Genomic DNA, 20,681 nt, shown 5'->3' on the forward strand with positions numbered 1-20,681 from the left:
AGTTATAGGACATGTGATGTTTTTACCTCAAATATGAATACAACCCACCTAATTATACAATAATTAATAATAAGAGAGAAGGTCTAAAGTATCATCGTTAATAGTAATGATGAAGATACGCAGGGGGTAAAAGACAATTTATCCCAATCTAGCACCCACCACCCCAATTTTTTCACAATTAGTGGGGGGGGGGGGGGCATTGCCCCCAGACTTCTATGTTGCTCTGGCATTGCTACCAACATAACTATGACCGTCACAATAAAATTTTACTTTGTAAATGAAATATTATTAGATTGCCAGCTAAGTACTAGCATTACTAGTAGTTAGGCATGGCAAGAGCAGGCTACAACTATTCATAGCTTATGTTACTATTTATGAAAAAATGTTCTTATATTGTAAAGAGAACATATTAGCATATACAAAAACTGTTCCACAAATGATTTGTTCTACTTGCCTAGCTGATTGCCAATTTAATTCTACTAAACTATCAGTCCATTTTATAAAACTTTGTCGGTACTTATAAAACTCAGTTACATCAACGTTTTGTTGTGCTTGCCATTTTAATTCCACCTAGTTACCGTATTGTTTCATAAAGTTTGTCAGTACTTAAAAAAATCTACTTGCCACAATATTTTGCTAGGCTTGTCATTTTAATTCTACCTAGTTGTCATGTTTTCTCACAAAGCATGTCCATTATTGTAAGGGAAAATTGTGTTGTTGTGGTGATTTGTTGTACTTATCAGTTTAATTTTGTTCAGTTGTCATGTTGATTCATAAAACTTGTCGATTGTTCTAAAAACTAGTTGTTGTTGTGTTTTTTGTGTGCTTATCTGTTCAGTTATACTCGGTTGTCCAATAAAGCTTGTCAGTCGTTGTACAAACTAGTTGTCATATTATTTTGCTGCGCTTGCCACTTAAGTTCTACCTAGTGGCCAGTTGTTTCACAAAAAATGTCGGTGGTTGTAAAACCCAGTTGCCAGGGTATTTTGTCCTCACTTGTCTAGTTGGTTGCCAGTTTTTTTTTGCGACAGAAAGAGAGTTTTATTCCATAATCAGAGGGTTACAATCGAGAGGCACCAACTCCTCAATACAAGGTGGGCTCCTTCCCAGCCATACGGCAGTAGTAGACTCCGTACGACTATATAATGCCAACCAATGTGCTACCCTATTTTGCTCACGCTTTATTTTTGGTTGCCAGTTTAATTTTACCAAATTGCCATGTTATTTCCATAAAACCATGCTGTATGTCCCTTTATACTACATAAATAGCATCTTTATCTTGCTCACATGTGTTACTCATACAAGTTGTACATTAAAAATTTCTAGAGATTATATGAATTCAGAGATAAAAAAAGAGTAGCGTTGCTGCCTCCAAACTTGTGGTGTACGGACACTAGTTGATCTACGCACGCTACAATATGTAACTGTTTTTTTTTGTGTGTGTGTAAGCCAACCCGGAGTTGGATGCTTAGAGGTCAGTGGTATCTTCAGCTCACCGAGGTTTAAATTCTGGTGATCGCATTTATTCTATATTTATTTTAGAATTTTTGACGCTCCTCAGTCTCTTGAAGGATCTCATAGGAATAGGGTGTGCATGTGTGCATTCATACCAGTGAGTGTATGCGCGTATATATATGAGGCTTGCATCCGTACTGTGTTAAAAGAATATGTAGATTTTTCATAGATGTATATAGAATATTTATATCTCATGGCAATGAACGGACACGTTCAGAACTGAAAACCGTAGTATGGTGTGGACCGACCAGGGTTGGAAATCTGTCTCCGTGTCCGAATTCGCCTGTCACCCGGCGTAGCGGGACCTCTTAAAAGCCCACAGGATGACGCTCTCGTGGCCTCGTCAGGAGAGAAGCCACGCACGGGGACGAACACGAAGAGCAACCAAACGAGAAGCGATCGACCGGGTCCTTTTGGATCAGAAGATCATCAGCGCTTATAGATGGCGCAAGGGCAGGAGTCGTCGCCGACGCAGGCCGCCGGCGCCGGGGCCGCAGCGCAGTGCGCGAACGGCTGCGGGTTCTATGGGAACGCAGCGACCAAGAACATGTGCTCCAAGTGCTACCGCGACCACCTCAAGGCCACCGACACGGCTGCGCCCGGCCCCTCCATCGAGGGGAAGACGACGGTCAAGGTCGATGACGTGGCCAACCTCGCCTCTAACCTCAAGACGTCGTTGAGCCTGCAGGATCACTCTGCAGCTGGTGCTGCTGAGGCGCCGGCCGCCGAGACACCGGCGGCCGAGGCGCCGGCGAAGAAGCCGACCAGGTGCATGGCGTGCAGGAAGAAGGTGGGGCTGCTGGGGTTTGCGTGCCGGTGCGGCGGCACCTTCTGCTCGCTGCACCGCTACGTGAACGGGCATGCGTGCGGCTTCGACTATAAGAAGGCCGGCCGTGAGAAGATCGCGCAGCAGAACCCTCTCGTCGTGGCACCCAAGATCGACAACAAGATTTGAAGGCAAAAGGAGTTCAAAAACATGAGAGTTTTTTCTAGGGACATGTACATAGTTACTATCTTTCCTCTTTAGATCTTTCACGTATGCTCTAGCTCTTTAAGTTGAGGAGAGCCGATGTTGATCTTTCTTGTCAATTATTTGTAGTCATGTATTCATACAGATTGATGTAAATGTGCCGTCCTGTTATTCGATTGTTCTTATCCAGTTTTGGAAGTTTAGGGTTCTAAACTAGACGATTTTGTAGTTCAGGGTTGTGTTTTATAGACTTTGGTGGCAGAATGATCCGGTACAAAACACAAAGTTATCACAAGTGGTGTATTTGTTAGAAAGTGCAGCACAAAGTACTAAAACAATATCAAAGCCATAATGGTTTTTTTTCTTTCGAAAAGGAGGAATACCCCTGGCCTCTGCATCTGGTCGATGCATACGGCCACTTTATTAATTATTAGCACAAAACCTTACAAAGTCGTACAACAGTAAGACCAAAGCCACCATCTTCGCAACCTCTGTCGCTACTCCTATCTAACTGATGAAGGGGCGCTGATGGTCTGGGCCTAATACCAAACAGACCTCGCAGCCAAACCTAACATCTAAGACCTGAGGTCCCAACCTGGACGCCTGTCGGGTATGGGCACCCACCAGTCCGGCGTGCTCCTCAACCAGGCCGCCCGCCGGGTATGAGGCCGCCACAACCACCTACCACATATCCATCTTCAGAGCTGTACTGTTGTAACGGCCTTGCCCGGTCTCGCTGCCGCCGACGCCACCACGACGCCAGACAGCGTCGACCTCCTGCGCGTGACCGTCACCACACATCAAACTCCGAATCTGCACTGCGCCACGCCGTCAAGATCCGTCGCCATCAATGGATGGATGCAGCACCGCTCCACCAAAGAAACCGTCCGCTGGTCCCGCGAAGCAAGGCGCAGCACCAAGTAGAAGGCCGAAGCCACCACGCCACCAGCAGCCCCGCCACCAAGAGCTGTTCCCAGCCGCCGCCTTCAAGAAGGAGCACGACACCAGGGTGCCGTCGACGCCCAGACCAGGGGAACAAAAGCTTTCGCCATAGCTCGAGGAGGAGGTGAAAGGGAGAGGATCCACCCCAAAGCCTTCAGGAAGGAGATCGGCGCCAAAGGCGTCGACTTTGGGGAAGCTGCCGCGCCAGCCAGGGGTTTCCCCCGGAACCTCACCCGCACGCTAGATCTGCCAGGCCGGCCATAGGGGACGCCGAAGCCGCCGCCAAGGACCGGTGCCAGCACGGATCGGGACAGATCGAAGCAGGGGCAGATCTTCTACATGGAGCCGAGAACCCGCGCGGCGGTGGCGGTGCACGCCGCACCGCAGGGCCGCCTGCCTCCAACCGCCGCTCCCCACCTCCGGCCAACGCCAGCCCGCGCGCGCCACCGCGACGTGCCGACCCCGTCCATCAGCAGCGCCGCCGCACACCGGGATCTCCCGAGGGCGCGGAGTGCGCCGCGGGAGCGGGAGAGCGCACACCCATCCGCACCTGCACGCATCCACCATCGCGAGGAAGATCCATCACCAGGGACAGCCGCGCGTCCATCCAGCAGTGGATCTCCGCCTCGACCGCCAGGACCCGCGTCCTAGCGCACGCCGACGTGCAACCCGCATCTGTGCCCACCAGATCCAGGCGCCGCCGCGAGAGGAAGCCCCGCCGCCGCCGTCGACCGCACGGGTTTCAGCCGGCGGCGTCCTCCGGCGGCGGCGCGACGGCAGGAGGGAGTAATTAAGAGGAGTGGCGGCGCTAGGGTTAGGCTGGGGACGCCCGAGCCGCCCTGGGCAAGGCGACGCGGGGTCAAGTTGATGTGTTCCGTGTTCAACAAAGCCATAATGGTAGTCCCAGATAACTTATGAACACTACTTTCATATGGCACAATAGCAAATTACATTGTGAAGTTGCTCCGAAAATGAGCTCATGTCTCCCACAGCTAACAACCAACCTTTGGCAAGTCTATTTCTAATGTTAAATGCCTCATAATTGAAGCCTTGAGAGATACAATCTCTTGCTATTTCTCAAGCCGTCCGTAGTTCAAGTCCTTGACCATGGTGTTTGTAGCTTGTCCATGTACCTGATGTCTTGATGGCCTTCACATCGGCAGAATCTTCTGCGACCGCCTCATATATGGAGGGAATACCAATAATGAACATTTGTGTTGGGAAGGTTCCATCGCTTTGTACAGAGGTATAGAACACCACAATGATGCTGATCATGTTGTCTGAATACAGCCTACAAAGGTAAGTACAACGATGAAATATCCCACCTTTGCCATCGGCGAAACTATCCAACGGCTCATGTCCATTTACAAAATATATCCAACGGTTCACATCCATCCACGCAGAGATCCGACGATCAGGAACGCTTGGGAAAGCACATCGGAAGGCCCATATGCTTCGGTGAATGTTAGAGCCTCATTTTACTCAGCTCTCTAACCATATATAGGAAATTACTCCCTCCGTTCCTAAATATAAGTCTTTTCAAATGGACTACGATATACGGATGTATATAGACATATTTTAGAGTGTAGATTCACCCATTTGCTCCGTATGTAGTCCCTTGTTGAAATCTCTAAAAAGACTTATATTTGGGAACAGATGGAGTACAATGGTGAACTCGGTGAGTTGGGAGGCAACTCGGCGACTAGGGTTTGTAACTAGTCCTAAGCTTGATGAGGTGATGTTGACGATGTAGAACTTGGATCCGCCGTGCGGACCTCTCCTCCATTTATATAGGGCTAGCGAGATGCTGCAAACCTTAGAAAGAGTTCATCAAGGTTACGCCCGACTCCTTCTTGTGCACCAAGTCGGCTCACCGATAGGCCTTCCAATGCTTAACAAAGATATCTGCAGGATATCTTCTAGGATCTCTCATAACCCATGACTTAAGTTGAAATAATCTGCTAAGCGACACTGATGCATACATGATACATCTTGGTGTTTTGTGAACACGAAGGCAGTAATGTTCACTCGATGCGTTGCCATCAAAATATAAAGGGGAAAGTACAGAGAAACTTTCTGCGACCACGACAAGACTCCCCTCCAGGTTCGTTCCAACCACAAGACCGGCTTCTACATGCTCTTCTGGGGTGCCATCGAGTTTGAATGCATGGAATCTCTCTCTTGCAATGGGTAAAGGGTGAAGGCTTACACGTCTTGGGGAAAACTACTCCTACCAAGAATGCTTAGCTGATTTCCAGTTGGTTTACGCGGAAATGGCTAAGAATTAATATCTCATGAGAGACGAGAAAGTGAGACATGATTAATGATCTTTGCGCGGATTAGTTGGATAGGACCAGCTAATAACCATTCAATTGAGGGAGAGAATGTTGGGCAGATGTACCAACAGTTTGCTGGTGCTCAAATGTGTTTGTGTGGACCAGCTAGTTAAGGGCCTGATTAAATAATCAATGGCATCAACGGGTCCATAGCTCAGTGGTAGAGCAATTGACTGCAGATCAATAGGTCACCGGTTTGAACCTGGTTGGGCCCTATTCAGCGGAAAACCCTTTTATTTTGTTGGCATTTCTTCTTCCATTACCTTTCTTTATTTATTGCTTCGTTTTCATAAAAATACATCAGTGGCAAGCAACCTGATAAACGGTAAAATTCTCTTATATTATGGGACGAAGGGAGTAGCAAATAATTTTTTTCCGAAAGCCATAGATCGATCATAAGGAAATGCCTCGCTCACATCCGCTATGACCACGTTGACTGCGGGGGCCTAGGGTTCGTGTGGGAGTGCTTTTTAGCGCATTTTCTTCACTTGTTTTTGTGTTTCATGCATTGGTTTTTATCGGGTTTTCTTGATGGGTTTTATCTTTTTTGTGTTTCTTTAATGATTTCCTTTGGTTTTTTAACTTCCTTTTGTTTTCCGCCTTCTCTTCTCATTAAATTTGGTTTTCTGGCTCGGCTATCAAGGGTTTTCTTATGGGTTTGATTTTATGAGATCTCAACTGTTTTCTTTGGGTTTTTACACACATTGTACATTTTTAATTAACATAAAGAGCATTTTTTATACATGATTAAGTTTTTTGTATTTATGTTTTGATGTCTCTTTTTTCTAGTACACATTGTACATTATACATGATTAACATTTTACAAATACATTATTATTATTTTAGATAAATATTTTTGAACGTTGCTCTGAATATGTGTTAATTATATTTAAAATACACGTTCAAACATGTTTCGAATGATAAGAACCTTTTTCAACTACACAAATATTTTAATGTCATGAACATATTTTTCAAACACGTGATTTTTTTGTCAATGCAACATACAATTTAAAAATGCAACGACATAATATTTTAAATTACACGAATATTTTCAACATTCAATAAATATTTTTAATGACATACATGTGTCCGTAACGTGGTACGGCTGCAGTGAGGTGAGGTACTAAAAACAAATACCCCAAATCCATGATTTACCCCTAGTTTATGATTTAGGGTTTGCTTTTTGCACTTTGTTCTACCTCAATTAGCTTTATTGATAGAAAGCAGTACTGATAGAAAGTAGTATTCTTACAGATTTGTTGAAGAATGAAGAGGGCAGCAGACATTGTTTCTCTTTTCCAAAGAGAAGCTATGAAGATAGGGAAGAAGAAGAAGGCAGAGAATATGCCGGACGTGGCTGAAGAACAGACACGCGAAGTTGTGTGTATGCCGGTTGTGATCGAAGAGCAAATTGAAGAACCAACATTATCTATGTCAAATGTGACCATAGAGCAAACTGAGGATGTGTCACCGCCATCACCGCCATTTTATGATTTTAGTTGTCTTAAACATGATCCCGGGGACAGGCTACCCATTGCAAGTTATCCTATCAATGATCAAGACGCAGTTCGAAGATCATATATCCTTAAAAAGCCATTCAAACCTTATGCACATGACTTTAAGAAAAGAACAATTGGGAGTAGAGAACGTTCATTCAATCCTTTGTGGCTTCATAATCATAGTTGGCTTGAATATAGTATCAAGAAGGAATCTGCATTTTGCTTTGTATGTTACTTGTTCAAAGAGAAAAAAACTACTGGTAAGGGAACTAATGCATTTACTGATGGTGGTTGGAGTAATTGGAATAGAGAGATGCTCTTCTTAAGCATGTTGGTTGCGTATCAAGTGTGCATAATGCATCTCAAGAGAGATATAACTTATTTGTGAATCCTCGTGCAGCTATTGATGATCTTTTTGTGAAGGTGAACAGTGAGGATCTACGTCTTTACAAGATGAGGTTGAAGTATTCACTTAGATGCTTGCAGTTTCTTCTTCGTCAAGGATTGGCATTTCGTGGGCATGATGAAAGTGAACAGTCTAGCAATAGAGGAAACTTCCTTGAGCTATTGAAGTGGCTTGCAGCAAATAGTGAGGAGGCGAATAAGTATGTTTTGAAGAATGAACCAGGTAACTGTGAATTGACATCTCATCAGATACAACATCAGATTATTCAATGTTGTGCACAACTTACTAGAAAGCAAATTATTGATGAACTTGGTGATGAGCACTATTCCATTCTAACTAATGAGTCTAGTGATGTATCACATAAAGAACAACTTGCTTTATGCTTGCGTTTTGTTGATAAAGTAGGGAGGCCGTCTGAGCACTTTCTTGGAGTTGTTCATGTAAGTGACACTACTTCTTTGTCACTTAAGGAAGCAATTGAAACTTTACTTACTGATCATGGTTTGACTATAACACAAATTCGTGGGCAAGGATATGATGGGGCTAGTAATATGAGAGGAGAAATTAAAGGATTGAAAACATTGATCATGAAAGAGTCACCTTCTGCCTATTATATTCATTGTTTTGCACATCAACTCCAGCTAGTTCTTGTTGCTGTTGCCAAGGGAAATGATGATTGTGTGTGGTTTTTTGATCGAGTGTCTTTATTACTGAATGTTATTGGAGTGTCAACATGCTTCGAGATGCTAGACTTCAGAATATCCTGAAACTACTTGAATGGGGTGAGTTACAAACCGGGAGTGGTTTGAATCAACAGATGGGGTTACCTAGGCCTGGTGATACTCGGTGGGGCTCTCACTACAAAACTGTTCTTAACATTATTGCTATGTATCCCACAATCCGTGATGTGCTCATAACTCTTGGACAATATGCTTCACAAAGAAGTGATTGGCCCAAAATTCATACTATTGTTGGAGTGTTCTGTTGGGGAACGTTGCATAAAATAAAAAATGTCCTACGTTCATCAAGATCAATCTATGAGTTCATCTAGCAACGAGAGAGAGGAGTGCATCTACATACCCTTGTAGATCGCGAGCGGAAGCGTTCAAGAGAACGGGGTTGAGGGAGTCGTACTCGTCGTGATCCAAATCACCGGAGATCCTAGCGCCGAACGGACGGCACCTCCGCATTCAACACACGTACGGTTAGCATGACGTCTCCTCCTTCTTGATCCAGCAAGGGGAAAGGAGAGGTTGATGAAGATCCAGCAGCACGACGGCGTGGTGGTGGATGCAGCAGGGATCCGGCAGGGCTTCGCCAAGCATCTGCGGAAGGGAGAGGTGTAGCAAGGGGGGAGGGAGGCGCCAGGTGTCAGGGTGCGGCTGCCCTCCCACCCCCCTCTTTATATAGGGACCCCAGGGGGGCGCCGGCCCTAGGAGATGGGATCTCCTAGGGGGGCGGCGGCCAAGGGGGGAAACTTGCCCCCCAAGGCAAGTGGAGGCGCCCCCTCCCGTAGGGTTCCCAACCCTAGGCACAGAGGGGGGCCCAGGGGGGCACACCAGCCCACCAGGGGCTGGTTTCCCTCCCACTTCAGCCCATGGGGCCCTCCGGGATAGGTGGCCCCACCCGGTGGACCCCCGGGACCCTTCCGGTGGTCCCGGTACAATACCGGTAACCCCCGAAACTTTCCCGATGGCCGAAATTCGACTTCCCATATATAATTCTTTACCTCCGGACCGTTCCGGAACTCCTTGTGACGTCCGGGATCTCATCTGGGACTCCGAACAAATTTCGGTTTGCTGCATATTAATATCTTTACAACCCTAGCGTCATCGAACCTTAAGTGTGTAGGCCCTACGGGTTCGGGAGACATGTAGACATGACCGAGACGGCTCTCCGGTCAATAACCAACAGCAGGATCTGGATACCCATGTTGGCTCCCACATGCTCCTTGATGATCTCATCGGATTAACCACGATGTCGAGGATTCAAGCAACCCCGTATACAATTCCCTTTGTCAATCGGTATGTTACTTGCCCGAGATTCGATCGTCGGTATCCCAATACCTCGTTCCATCTCGTTACTGGCAAGTCACTTTACTCGTACCGTAATGCATGATCCCGTGACCAGACACTTGGTCACTTTGAGCTCATTACAATGATGCATTACCGAGTGGGCCTAGAGATACCTCTCCGTCATACGGAGTGACAAATCCCAGTTTCGATCCGTGTCAACCCAACAGACACTTTCGGAGATACCCGTAGTATACCTTTATAGTCACCCAGTTACGTTGTGACGTTTGGTACACCCAAAGCACTCCTATGGTATCCGGGAGTTACACGATTTCATGGTCTAAGGAAAAGATACTTGACATTGGAAAAGCTCTAGCAAAACGAACTACGCGACCTTGTGCTATGCTTAGGATTGGGTCTTGTCCATCACATCATTCTCCTAATGATGTGATCCCGTTATCAATGACATACAATGTCCATAGTCAGGAAACCATGACTATCTGTTGATCAACGAGCTAGTCAACTAGAGGCTCACTAGGGACATATTGTGGTCTATGTATTCACACGTGTATTACGATTTCCGGATAATACAATTATATCATGAAAAAAAGACAATTATCATGAACAAGGAAATATAATAATAATCCTTTTATTATTTCCTCTAGGGCACATTTCCAACAGTCTCCCACTTGCACTAGAGTCAATAATCTAGTTACATTGTGATGAATCGAACACCCATAGAGTTCTGGTGTTGATCATGTTTTGCTCGCGGAAGAGGTTTAGTCAACGGATCTGCGACATTCAGATCCGTATGTACTTTGCAAATATCTATGTCTCCATCTTGAACATTTTCACGGATGGAGTTGAAACGACGCTTGATGTGCCTGGTCTTCTTGTGAAACCTGGGCTCCTTGGCAAGGGCAATAGCTCCAGTGTTGTCACAGAAGAGAGTGATCGGCCCCGACGCATTGGGTATGACTCCTAGGTCGGTGATGAACTCCTTCATCCATATTGCTTCATGCGCTGCCTCCGAGGCTGCCATGTATTCCGCTTCACATGTAGATCCCGCCACGACGATCTGCTTGCAACTGCACCAGCTTACTGCTCCACGATTCAACATATACACGTATCCGGTTTTTGACTTAGAGTCATCCAGATCTGCGTTGAAGCTAGCGTCGATGTAACCCTTTACGACGAGCTCTTCGTCACCTCCATAAACGAGAAACATGTCCTTTGTCCTTTTCAGGTACTTTAGGATATTCTTGACCGCTGTCCAGTGTTCCTTGCCGGGATTACTTTGGTACCTTCCTACCAAACTTACCGCAAGGTTTACATCCGGTCTGGTACACAGCATGGCATACATAATAGATCCTATGGCTGAGGCATAGGGGATGACACTCATCTCTTCTTTATCTTCTGCCGTGGTCGGGCATTGAGCCGAGCTCAATCTCACACCTTGCAACACAGGCAAGAACCCTTTCTTGGACTGATCCATATTGAACTTCTTCAATATCTTATCAAGGTATGTGCTTTGTGAAAGACCTATGAGGCGTCTCGATCTATCCCTATAGATCTTGATGCCTAATATGTAAGCAGCTTCTCCAAGGTCCTTCATCGAAAAACACTTATTCAAGTAGGCCTTAATGTTGTCCAAAAGTTCTATATCATTTCCCATCAAAAGTATGTCATCTACATATAATATGAGAAATGCTACAGAGCTCCCACTCACTTTCTTGTAAGCGCAGGCTTCTCCATAAGTCTGCATAAACCCAAACGCTTTGATCATCTCATCAAAGCGAATGTTCCAACTCCGAGATGCTTGCACCAGCCCATAAATGGATCGCTGGAGCTTGCATACCTTGTTAGCATTCTTAGGATCGACAAAACCCTCCGGCTGCATTATATACAGTTCTTCCTTAAGATAGCCGTTAAGGAATGCTGTTTTGACGTCCATCTGCCATATCTCATAATCATACTATGCGGCAATTGCTAACATGATTCAGACAGACTTCAGCTTCGTTACGGGAGAGAAAGTCTCATCGTAGTCAACCCCTTGAACTTGCCTATAACCCTTAGCGACAAGTCGAGCTTTATAGATGGTAATATTACCATCCGCGTCCGTCTTCTTCTTAAAGATCCATTTGTTTTCTATCGCTCGCCGATCATCGGGCAAGTCTGTCAAAGTCCATACTTTGTTTTCATACATGGATTCTATCTCGGATTGCATGGCTTCAAGCCATTTGTTGGAATCTGGGCCCGCCATGGCTTCTTCATAGTTCGAAGGTTCACTGTTGTCTAACAACATGATTTCTAGGACAGGGTTGCCATACCACTCTCGTTTGGAACGTGTCCTTGTGGACCTACGAAGTTCAGTAGCAACTTGATCCGAAGTACCTTGATCATCATCATTAATTTCCTCTCTAGTCGGTGTAGGCACCACAGGAACATTTTCCTGAGCTGCACTACTTTCCGGTTCAAGAGGTAGTACTTCATCAAGTTCTACTTTCCTCCCACTTACTCCTTTCGAGAGAAACTCTTTTTCCAGAAAGGATCCATTCTTGGCAACAAAGGTCTTGCCTTCAGACCTAAGGTAGAAGGTATACCCAATGGTTTCCTTAAGGTATCATATGAAGACGCATTTTTTCGACTTGGGTTCGAGCTTTTCAGGTTGAAGTTTCTTGACATAAGCATCGCATCCCCAAACTTTTAGAAACGACAGCTTAGGTTTCTTCCCAAACTATAATTCATATGGTGTCGTCTCAACGGATTTAGACGGAGCCCTATTTAAAGTGAATATAGCTGTCTCTAGAGCGTATCCCCAAAATGATAGCGGTAAATCGGTAAGAGACATCATAGATCGCACCATATCCAATAGAGTGCGATTACGATGTTCGGACACACCATTACGCTGAGGTGTTCCAGGCGGCGTGAGTTGTGAAACGATTCCACATTTCCTTAAGTGCGTACCAAATTCGTAACTTAAATATTCTCCTCCACGATCTGATCGTAAGAATTTTATTTTTCGGTCACGTTGATTCTCTACTTCATTCTGAAATTCCTTGAACTTTTCAAAGGTCTCATACTTGTGTTTCATCCAGTAGACATACCCATATCTACTTAAGTCATCAGTGAGAGTGAGAACATAACGATATCCTCCGCGAGCCTCTACGCTCATTGGACCACACACATCAGTATGTATGATTTCCAATAAGTTGGTTGCTCGCTCCATTGTTCTGGAGAACGGAGTCTTGGTCATTTTGCCCATGAGGCATGGTTCGCATGTGTCAAATGATTCATAATCGAGAGACTCTAAAAGTCCATCAGCATGGAGCTTCTTCATGCGCTTGACACCAATGTGACCAAGGCGGCAGTGCCACAAGTATGTGGGACTATCGTTATCAACTTTACATCTTTTGGTATTCACACTATGAATATGTGTAATATTACGTTCGAAATTCATTAAGAATAAACCATTGACCATCGGGGCATGACCATAAAATATATCTCTCATATAAATAGAACAACCATTATTCTCGGATTTAAATGAGTAGCCATCTCGTATTAAACGAGATCCAGATACAATGTTCATGCTCACACTTGGCACTAAATAATAATTATTGAGGTTAAAACTAATCTCGTGGGTAAATGTAGATGTAGCGTGCCGACGGCGATCACATCGACCTTGGAACCATTCCCGACGCGCATCGTCACCTCGTCCTTCGCCAGTCTCCCCTTATTCCGTAGCTCCTGCTGTGAGTTACAAATATGAGCAACGGCACCGGTATCAAATACCCAGGAGTTACTACGAGTACTGGTAAGGTACACATCAATTACATGTATATCACATATACCTTTAGTGTTGCCGGCCTTCTTGTCCGCTAAGTATTTGGGGCAGTTCCGCTTCCAGTGACCCTTCCCTTTGCAATAAAACCACTCAGTCTTAGGCTTGGGTCCATTCTTTGACTTCTTCCCGGCAACTGGCTTACCGGGCGCGGCAACATCTTTGTCGTCCTTCTTGAAGTTCTTCTTACCCTTGCCCTTCTTGAACTTGGTGGTTTTATTGACCATCAACACTTGATGTTCTTTCTTGATTTCTACCTCTGCCGACTTCAGCATTGAAAATACTTCAGGAATAGTTTTCACCATCCCCTGCATATTGTAGTTCATCACAAAGCGCTTGTAGCTCGGTGGGAGCAACTGAAGGATTCTGTCAATGACCGCCTCGTCCGGAGGTTAATGTACAGCTGGGACAGGCGGTTGTGCAACCCAGACATTTTGAGTATGTGCTCACTGCCAGAACTATTTTCCTCCATCTTACAACTATAGAACTTGTCGGAGACTTCATATCTCTCGACCCGGGCATGAGCTTGGAAAACCATTTTCAGCTCCTCGAACATCTCATATGCTCCATGTTGCTCAAAACGCTTTTGGAGCCCCGGTTCTAAGTTGTAAAGCATGTCGCACTGAACAAGGGAGAATCATCAGCACGTGACTGCCAAGCGTTCATAACGTCTTGGTTCTCTGGGATGGGTGCTTCACCTAGCGGTCCTTCTAGGACATATACTTTCTTGGAAGCTATGAGGATGATCCTCAGGTTCCGGACCCAGTCCATATAGTTGCTGCCATCATCTTTCAGCTTGGTTTTCTCTAGGAACGCGTTGAAGTTCATGTTGACATGAGCGTTGGCCATTTGATCTACAAGACATTTTTGCAAAGATTTTAGACTAAGTTCATGATAATTATGTTCATCTAATCAAATTATTTAATGAACTCCCACTCAGATTTGACATCCCTCTAGTCATCTAAGTGTTAGATGATCCGATCGACTACGCCGTGTCCGATCATCAGGTGAGACAGGCTAGTCATCATCGGTGAATATCTCCATGTTGATCGTATCTTCCATACGACTCATGTTCGACCTTTCGGTCTCTGTGTTCCGAGGCCATGTCTGTACATGTTAGGCTCGTCAAGTTAACCTAAGTGTTTTGCATGTGTAAAACTGTCTTACACCCGTTGTATGTGAACGTAGGAATCTATCACACCCGATCATCACGTGGTGCTTCGAAACGACGAACTTTAGCAACGGCCCACAATTAGGGGGAACACTTTCTTGAAATTATTATGAGGGATCATCTTATTTACTACCGTCGTCCTAAGTAAACAAGCATAAACATAATAAACATCACATGCACTTAAATAGTAGTGACATGATATGGCCAATATCATATAGCTCCTTTGATCTCCATCTTCGGGGCTCCATGATCATCTTCGTCACCTGCATGACACCATGATCTCCATCATCATGATCTCCATCATCGTGTCTCCATGAAGTTGCTGGCCAACTATTACTTCTACAACTATGGCTAACGATTTAGCAATAAAGTAAAGTAATTACATGGCGTTAAATCATTGACACGCAGGTCATACAATAATTAAGACAACTCCTATGGCTCCTACCGGTTGTCATACTCATCGACATGCAAGTCATGATTCCTATTACAAGAACATGATCTCATACATCACAATATATCATTCATCATTCATCACAACTTTTGGCCATATCACATCACAAAGCAATTGCTGCAAAAACAAGTTAGACGTCCTCTAATTGTTGTTGCATCTTTTACGTGGCTGCAATAGGGTTCTAGCAAGAACTTTTTCTTACCTACGAATAACCACAACGTTATTTGTCAACTTCTATTTACCCTTCATAAGGACCCTTTTCATCAAATCCGCTCCAACTAAAGTGGGAGAGACAGACACCCGCTGGCCACCTTATGCAACTAGTGCATGTCAGTCGGTGGAACCTATCTCACGTAAGCGTACGTGTAAGGTCGGTTCGGGCCGCTTCATCCCACAATACCGCTGAAGCAAAATAAGACTAGTAGTGGCAAGAAAGTTGACAACATCTACGCCCACAACAGATTTGTGTTCTACTCGTGCAATAGAGAACTACGCATAGACCTAGCTCTGATACCACTGTTGGGGAACGTTGCATAAAATAAAAAAATTCCTACATTCACCAAGATCAATCTATGAGTTCATCTAGCAACGAGAGAGAGGAGTGCATCTACATACCCTTGTAGATCGCGAGCGAAAGCGTTCAAGAGATCGGGGTTGAGGGAGTCGTACTCGTCATGATCCAAATCATCAGAGATCCTAGCGCCGAACAGACGGCACCTCCGCGTTCAACACACGTATGGTTAGCGTGACGTCTCGTCCTTATTGATCCAGCAAGGGGGAAGGAGAGGTTGATGAAGATCCAGCAGCACGATGGCGTGGTGGTGGATGCAGCAGGGATCCGGCAGGGCTTCGCCAAGCGTCTGCAAAAGGGAGAGGTGTAGCAAGGGGGGAAGGGAGGCGCCAAGTGTCAGGGTGCAGCTGCCCTCCCACCCCCCTCTTTATATAGGGACCCCAGGGGGGAAGGGAGGCCCTAGGAGATGGGATCTCCTAGGGGGGCGGCCAAGGGGGAAAACTTGCCCCCCAAGGCAAGTGGAGGCGCCCCCTCCCCTAGGGTTCCCAACCCTAGGCGCAGAGGGGGGCCCAGGGGGTGCACCAGCCCACCAGGGGCTGGTTCCCCTCCCACTTCAGCCCATGGGGCCCTCAGGGATAGGTGGCCCCACCCGGTGGACTCCCGGGACCCTTCCGGTGGTCCCGGTACAATACCGGTAACCCCCGAAACTTTCCCGATGGCCGAAACTCAACTTCCCATATATAATTCTTTACCTCCGGACCATTTCGGAACTCCTCGTGACATCCAGGATCTCATCCGGGACTCCGAACAACTTTCTATTTGCTGCATACTAATATCTTTACAACCCTAGCGTCACCGAACCTTAAGTGTGTAGACCCTACGAGTTCAGGAGACATGTAGACATGACCGAGACGGCTCTCCGGTCAATAACCAACAGCGGGATCTGGATACCCATGTTGGCTCCCACATGCTCCTCGATGATCTCATCAGATGAACCACGATGTCGAGGATTCAAGCAACCCCGTATGCAATTCCCTTTGTAAATCGGTATGTTACTTGCCCGAGATTCGATCGTCGGTATCCCAATACCTCGTTCAATCTCGTTACTGGCAAGTCACTTTACTCGTACCGTAATGCATGATCCCGTGACCAGACACTTGGTCACTTTGAGCTCATTATGATGATGCATTACCGAGTGGGCCCAGAGATACCTCTCCGTCATACGGAGTGACAAATCTCAGTCTCGATCTGTGTCAACCCAACAGACACTTTCGGAGATACCCGTAGTATACCTTTATAGTCACCCAGTTACGTTGTGACGTTTGGTACACCCAAAGCACTCCTACGGTATCCGGGAGTTACACAATTTCATGGTCTAAGGAAAAGATACTTGACATTGGAAAATCTCTAGCAAAACGAACTACACGACCTTGTGCTATGCTTAGGATTGGGTCTTGTCCATCACATCATTCTCCTAATGATGTGATCCCGTTATCAATGACATCCAATGTCCATAGTCAGGAAACCATGACTATCTGTTGATCAACGAGCTAGTCAACTAGAGGCTCACTAGGGACATATTGTGGTCTATGTATTCACACGTGTATTACGATTTCCAGATAATACAATTATAGCATGAATAAAAGACAATTATCATGAATAAGGAAATATAATAATAATCCTTTTATTATTGCCTCTAGGGCATATTTCCAACATGTTCGAGTCATTTGACTTTATTTTCAATGCACACTTGATGCTTGTCATTCTTGGATACACAAGTGATTTGTCTGATTGTTTGCAAAGAAGAGACCAAGATATTCTTACTGCAATGGCACTTGTTAGAACTGCAAAAAAATAGAATACAAGAGCTTAGGGATAGTGGGTGGGATGCTTTTTTGCAAAAGGTCACACTATTTTGTAACAAGCATGGCATTCAAGTTCCTATAATGGAAGATAATTATGTGCCTTATGGAAGATCAACACGGTTTGCTCGACCCCAAACAAAGGATGATCACTTTAGAAGAGAAGTTTTTCTTGGAGTCATTGATCAAATTATTCAAGAGCTTGAAAATCGCTTTGATGAGATCAATATGGAGCTGCTATCTTGTATATCTGCTTTGAATCCCGCCAACTCATTTGCTGCTTTTGATGCACAAAAGGTATGCAAACTTGCTTCTAAAATTTGTATTGCTTTCAAAATTGGTACATAATCTCTTTAACTCATTTGTTTCTTTTGATGCACACAAGGTACGAAGACTTGCTAATTTTTATCCCAAAGACTTTTCAAGTGCCGACTTGATACACCTTGAACTACAACTTGATAACTATATTGATGACATGAGAAATGATGAGAACTTCCAAGGCCTTGGAAATCTAGTTGATCTCTCGGTTAAGATTGTTCAAACAGGGAGACATATAGTTCATCATTTGGTGTACTTGCTTTTAAAATTGGTATTGATTCTCCCGGTGGCAACGGCAAATGTTGAGAGAGCATTTTCTGCCATGAGTTTTGTCAAGAACAAGTTGAGAAATAAGATAGTCTTTTGGATGATTGCCTAGTCACATACATTGAGAGGGATGCTTTCCCTGAGGTGAATGAAGATGACATAATTAACACCTTCATGGCAATGCAAAAACGTAGGCCAGAAAGATAGTCTTTTTGAACTTCTCAAGGTATGTGCTATGGTCCATGTACTATTTACTATGTAGGTTTCTTTATGCAAAACTGAGAATTAATTGAGAATTTTAGTGTGTTCGTAAGACCATATTAATCTATTTCTATGTGCTATTGATAATTAGTTAGAATGTTCACATGCCATATTAGTTATCAAAAATAATTTAGGGCGGACCACCCTGATGTCAAATGCTAGCTCCGCCACTGGCTCCTCCCATTGTGCGCGCTCCATCGCCCCGAAGGTATGACCGAAGGCGATAGCGCCATGTCAGCCAATGCCACGCCCACCGAAAGATGTGGGCGGGCGCATATCGAGAATAAAGCATAGAACCGCTCCGCAAAAGGTCGAGTCCCGGCCCATCTATCGAGCCAGAGTAGGGTGCCAGAACCAGTGCCCACTTTAATGGAGGTCCCAATGCGCAGGACCGGCATCAGTTGGATCACCAATTGCCAGAATTGGGACCCTCCAGATCTAGAGGCGAATGCCTTAGGCTGCCCTCGTAGGTACTTCGTGTGGATAATCTCCAGCCACAGTCCACCTTCGCCGGTCTGAATGCGCCAAAGCAATTTGGAGGGGAGGGCAATATTCATCCCCTTAGATGAAATGACCCCGAGGCCGCCCTGGTCCTTAGGCTTGCAAATCTCAGACCACTTAACCATGTGGTATTTCTGTTTATTGTTCTCTTCAGCCCAGAAGAATCTGGAGAGAAGCTTGGTGACCTCATGATGAAGGGATTCATGTAAACTATAGAATCCCATAACGTACATCAAGAGGCTAACAAGGGAGGAGTTCATCAGAACCACTCGAGCGGCCTTGGAAAGCCACCTCGCTTGCCAAGGCTCCATCCGAGGTTGGAGCTTGGAAATTATTGGGCGGAAGTCTTTCCCCTGTAGACGGGCGTCGCTAATCGGCATGCCGAGGTAAGTAGTTGGGAAGGATCCCAGGCGACAGTTCAAGCGGTTGGCGATTCGTTGGGCCTCCTCCTCAGAGTAACCAAGAACCATCGCCTCGCTCTTAGCAAAGTTAATCGTGAGACCCGACATCTCCTGAAAGCAGAGGAGGAGGAACTTGAGGTGCCGAATATCCTCGTCTGAGCCTTCCACCATCATAATGGCGTCGTCCGCATATTGAAGGTGGGTCAGACCTCCATTGACCACGAGATGGGGGCAAATCCCCCTAATGTGGCCGGCCCGCTTGGCCAAGTCTAGGATCATTGCGACAACATCGACCACAAGATTGAATAGAAATGGGCAGATAGGGTCGCCTTGTCGTACCCCCTGGCTAGTCAAGAAGTACGGCCCGACCTTCCCATTTATGTTGGCAGCCGTGCGCCCACTCGTAACCAGCTGCATAACCCAAGCAATCCAGTGGGGATCGAAGCCACGCTTCATCATCACCTCCCGAAGGAAGGACCAATGTACAGTATCATATGTCTTATGAAAGTCAATTTTAAAGAAAACACCACGCAAAGGCGCTTGCTCTTGACTTCATGAATGACCTACGACTACGAGGATACCATCCAAAATATGGTGTATAGAATATTTATATTCAGAACTGAAAACCGTAGTACGGTGTAGACCGACCAGAGTTGGAAATCTGTCTCCGTGTCCGAATTCGCCGGTGACACGCGTTTCTGGTCACTCGGCGTAGCGGGACCTCTTAAAAGCCCACACGATGACGCCCTAGGGGCCTCGTCAAGAGAGAAGCCACGCACGGGGACGAAGAGCAACCAAACGATCGAGAAGCTGTTGGTTCCTTTTCTATCAGAAGATCAGTGCTGATAGCAGATGGCGCACGGGCAGGAGTCGTCGCCGACGCAGGCCGCCGCAGCGCTGTACTGCGCGAACGGCTGCGGGTTCTACGGGAGCGCGGCGACCAAGAATATGTGCTCCAAGTGCTACCGCGACCACCACCTCAAGGCCACCGACACGGCTGCGCCCGGCCCCGCCGTCGAGGGGAAGACGAAGATCAAGGCCGACGACGCGGCCAACCTCGCCTTCAGCCTCAAGACGTCGCTGAGCCTGCAGGATCACTCCGCAGCTGGTGCTGCCGAGGCGCCGGCCGCCGAGACGCCGGCGGCCGAGGCGCCGGCGAAGAAGCCGACCAGGTGCATGGCCTGCAAGAAGAAGGTGGGGCTGCTGGGGTTCGCGTGCCGGTGCGGTGGCACCTTCTGCTCGCTGCACCGCTACGTGGACGGGGATGCGTGCGACTTCGACTACAAGAAGGTCGGCCGTAGAAGATCGCGCAGCAGAACCCTCTCGTCGTGGCACCCAAGATCCACAACAAGATTTGAAGGCGGAAGGAGTTCAAAAGCATGTAAACAAGTTTTGGAAGTTTAGGGTTGCACTAGTA

General features: G+C 46.1%; 1 protein-coding gene, 1 non-coding gene and 1 pseudogene across 2 annotated transcripts; all 3 read left to right on the plus strand.

The window, feature by feature from the left end:
- Positions 1-1,957: 1,957 nt before the first annotated feature.
- Positions 1,958-2,470, plus strand: LOC119322918 (zinc finger A20 and AN1 domain-containing stress-associated protein 12-like). Its single transcript, XM_037596454.1, has one exon. It carries the CDS (start codon positions 1,958-1,960, stop codon positions 2,468-2,470), a length of 513 nt encoding a protein of 170 aa, XP_037452351.1.
- Positions 2,471-5,906: 3,436 nt separating this feature from the next.
- On the plus strand, positions 5,907-5,978 carry TRNAC-GCA. The gene has a single exon. It is a non-coding gene; the product is annotated as a tRNA-Cys (tRNA).
- A 14,138-nt stretch (positions 5,979-20,116) lies between these two features.
- On the plus strand, positions 20,117-20,622 carry LOC119323168 (annotated as a pseudogene).
- Positions 20,623-20,681: the final 59 nt, after the last annotated feature.

The sequence above is a fragment of the Triticum dicoccoides genome, chromosome 6B (assembly GCF_002162155.2).
Source record: "Triticum dicoccoides isolate Atlit2015 ecotype Zavitan chromosome 6B, WEW_v2.0, whole genome shotgun sequence".
NCBI lineage: Eukaryota > Viridiplantae > Streptophyta > Magnoliopsida > Poales > Poaceae > Triticum > Triticum dicoccoides.

Bases quoted from the DNA above. Each gene is read 5' to 3' on its own strand.
- LOC119322918 (XM_037596454.1), top strand. From the start codon at position 1,958: ATGGCGCAAGGGCAGGAGTCGTCGCCGACGCAGGCCGCCGGCGCCGGG.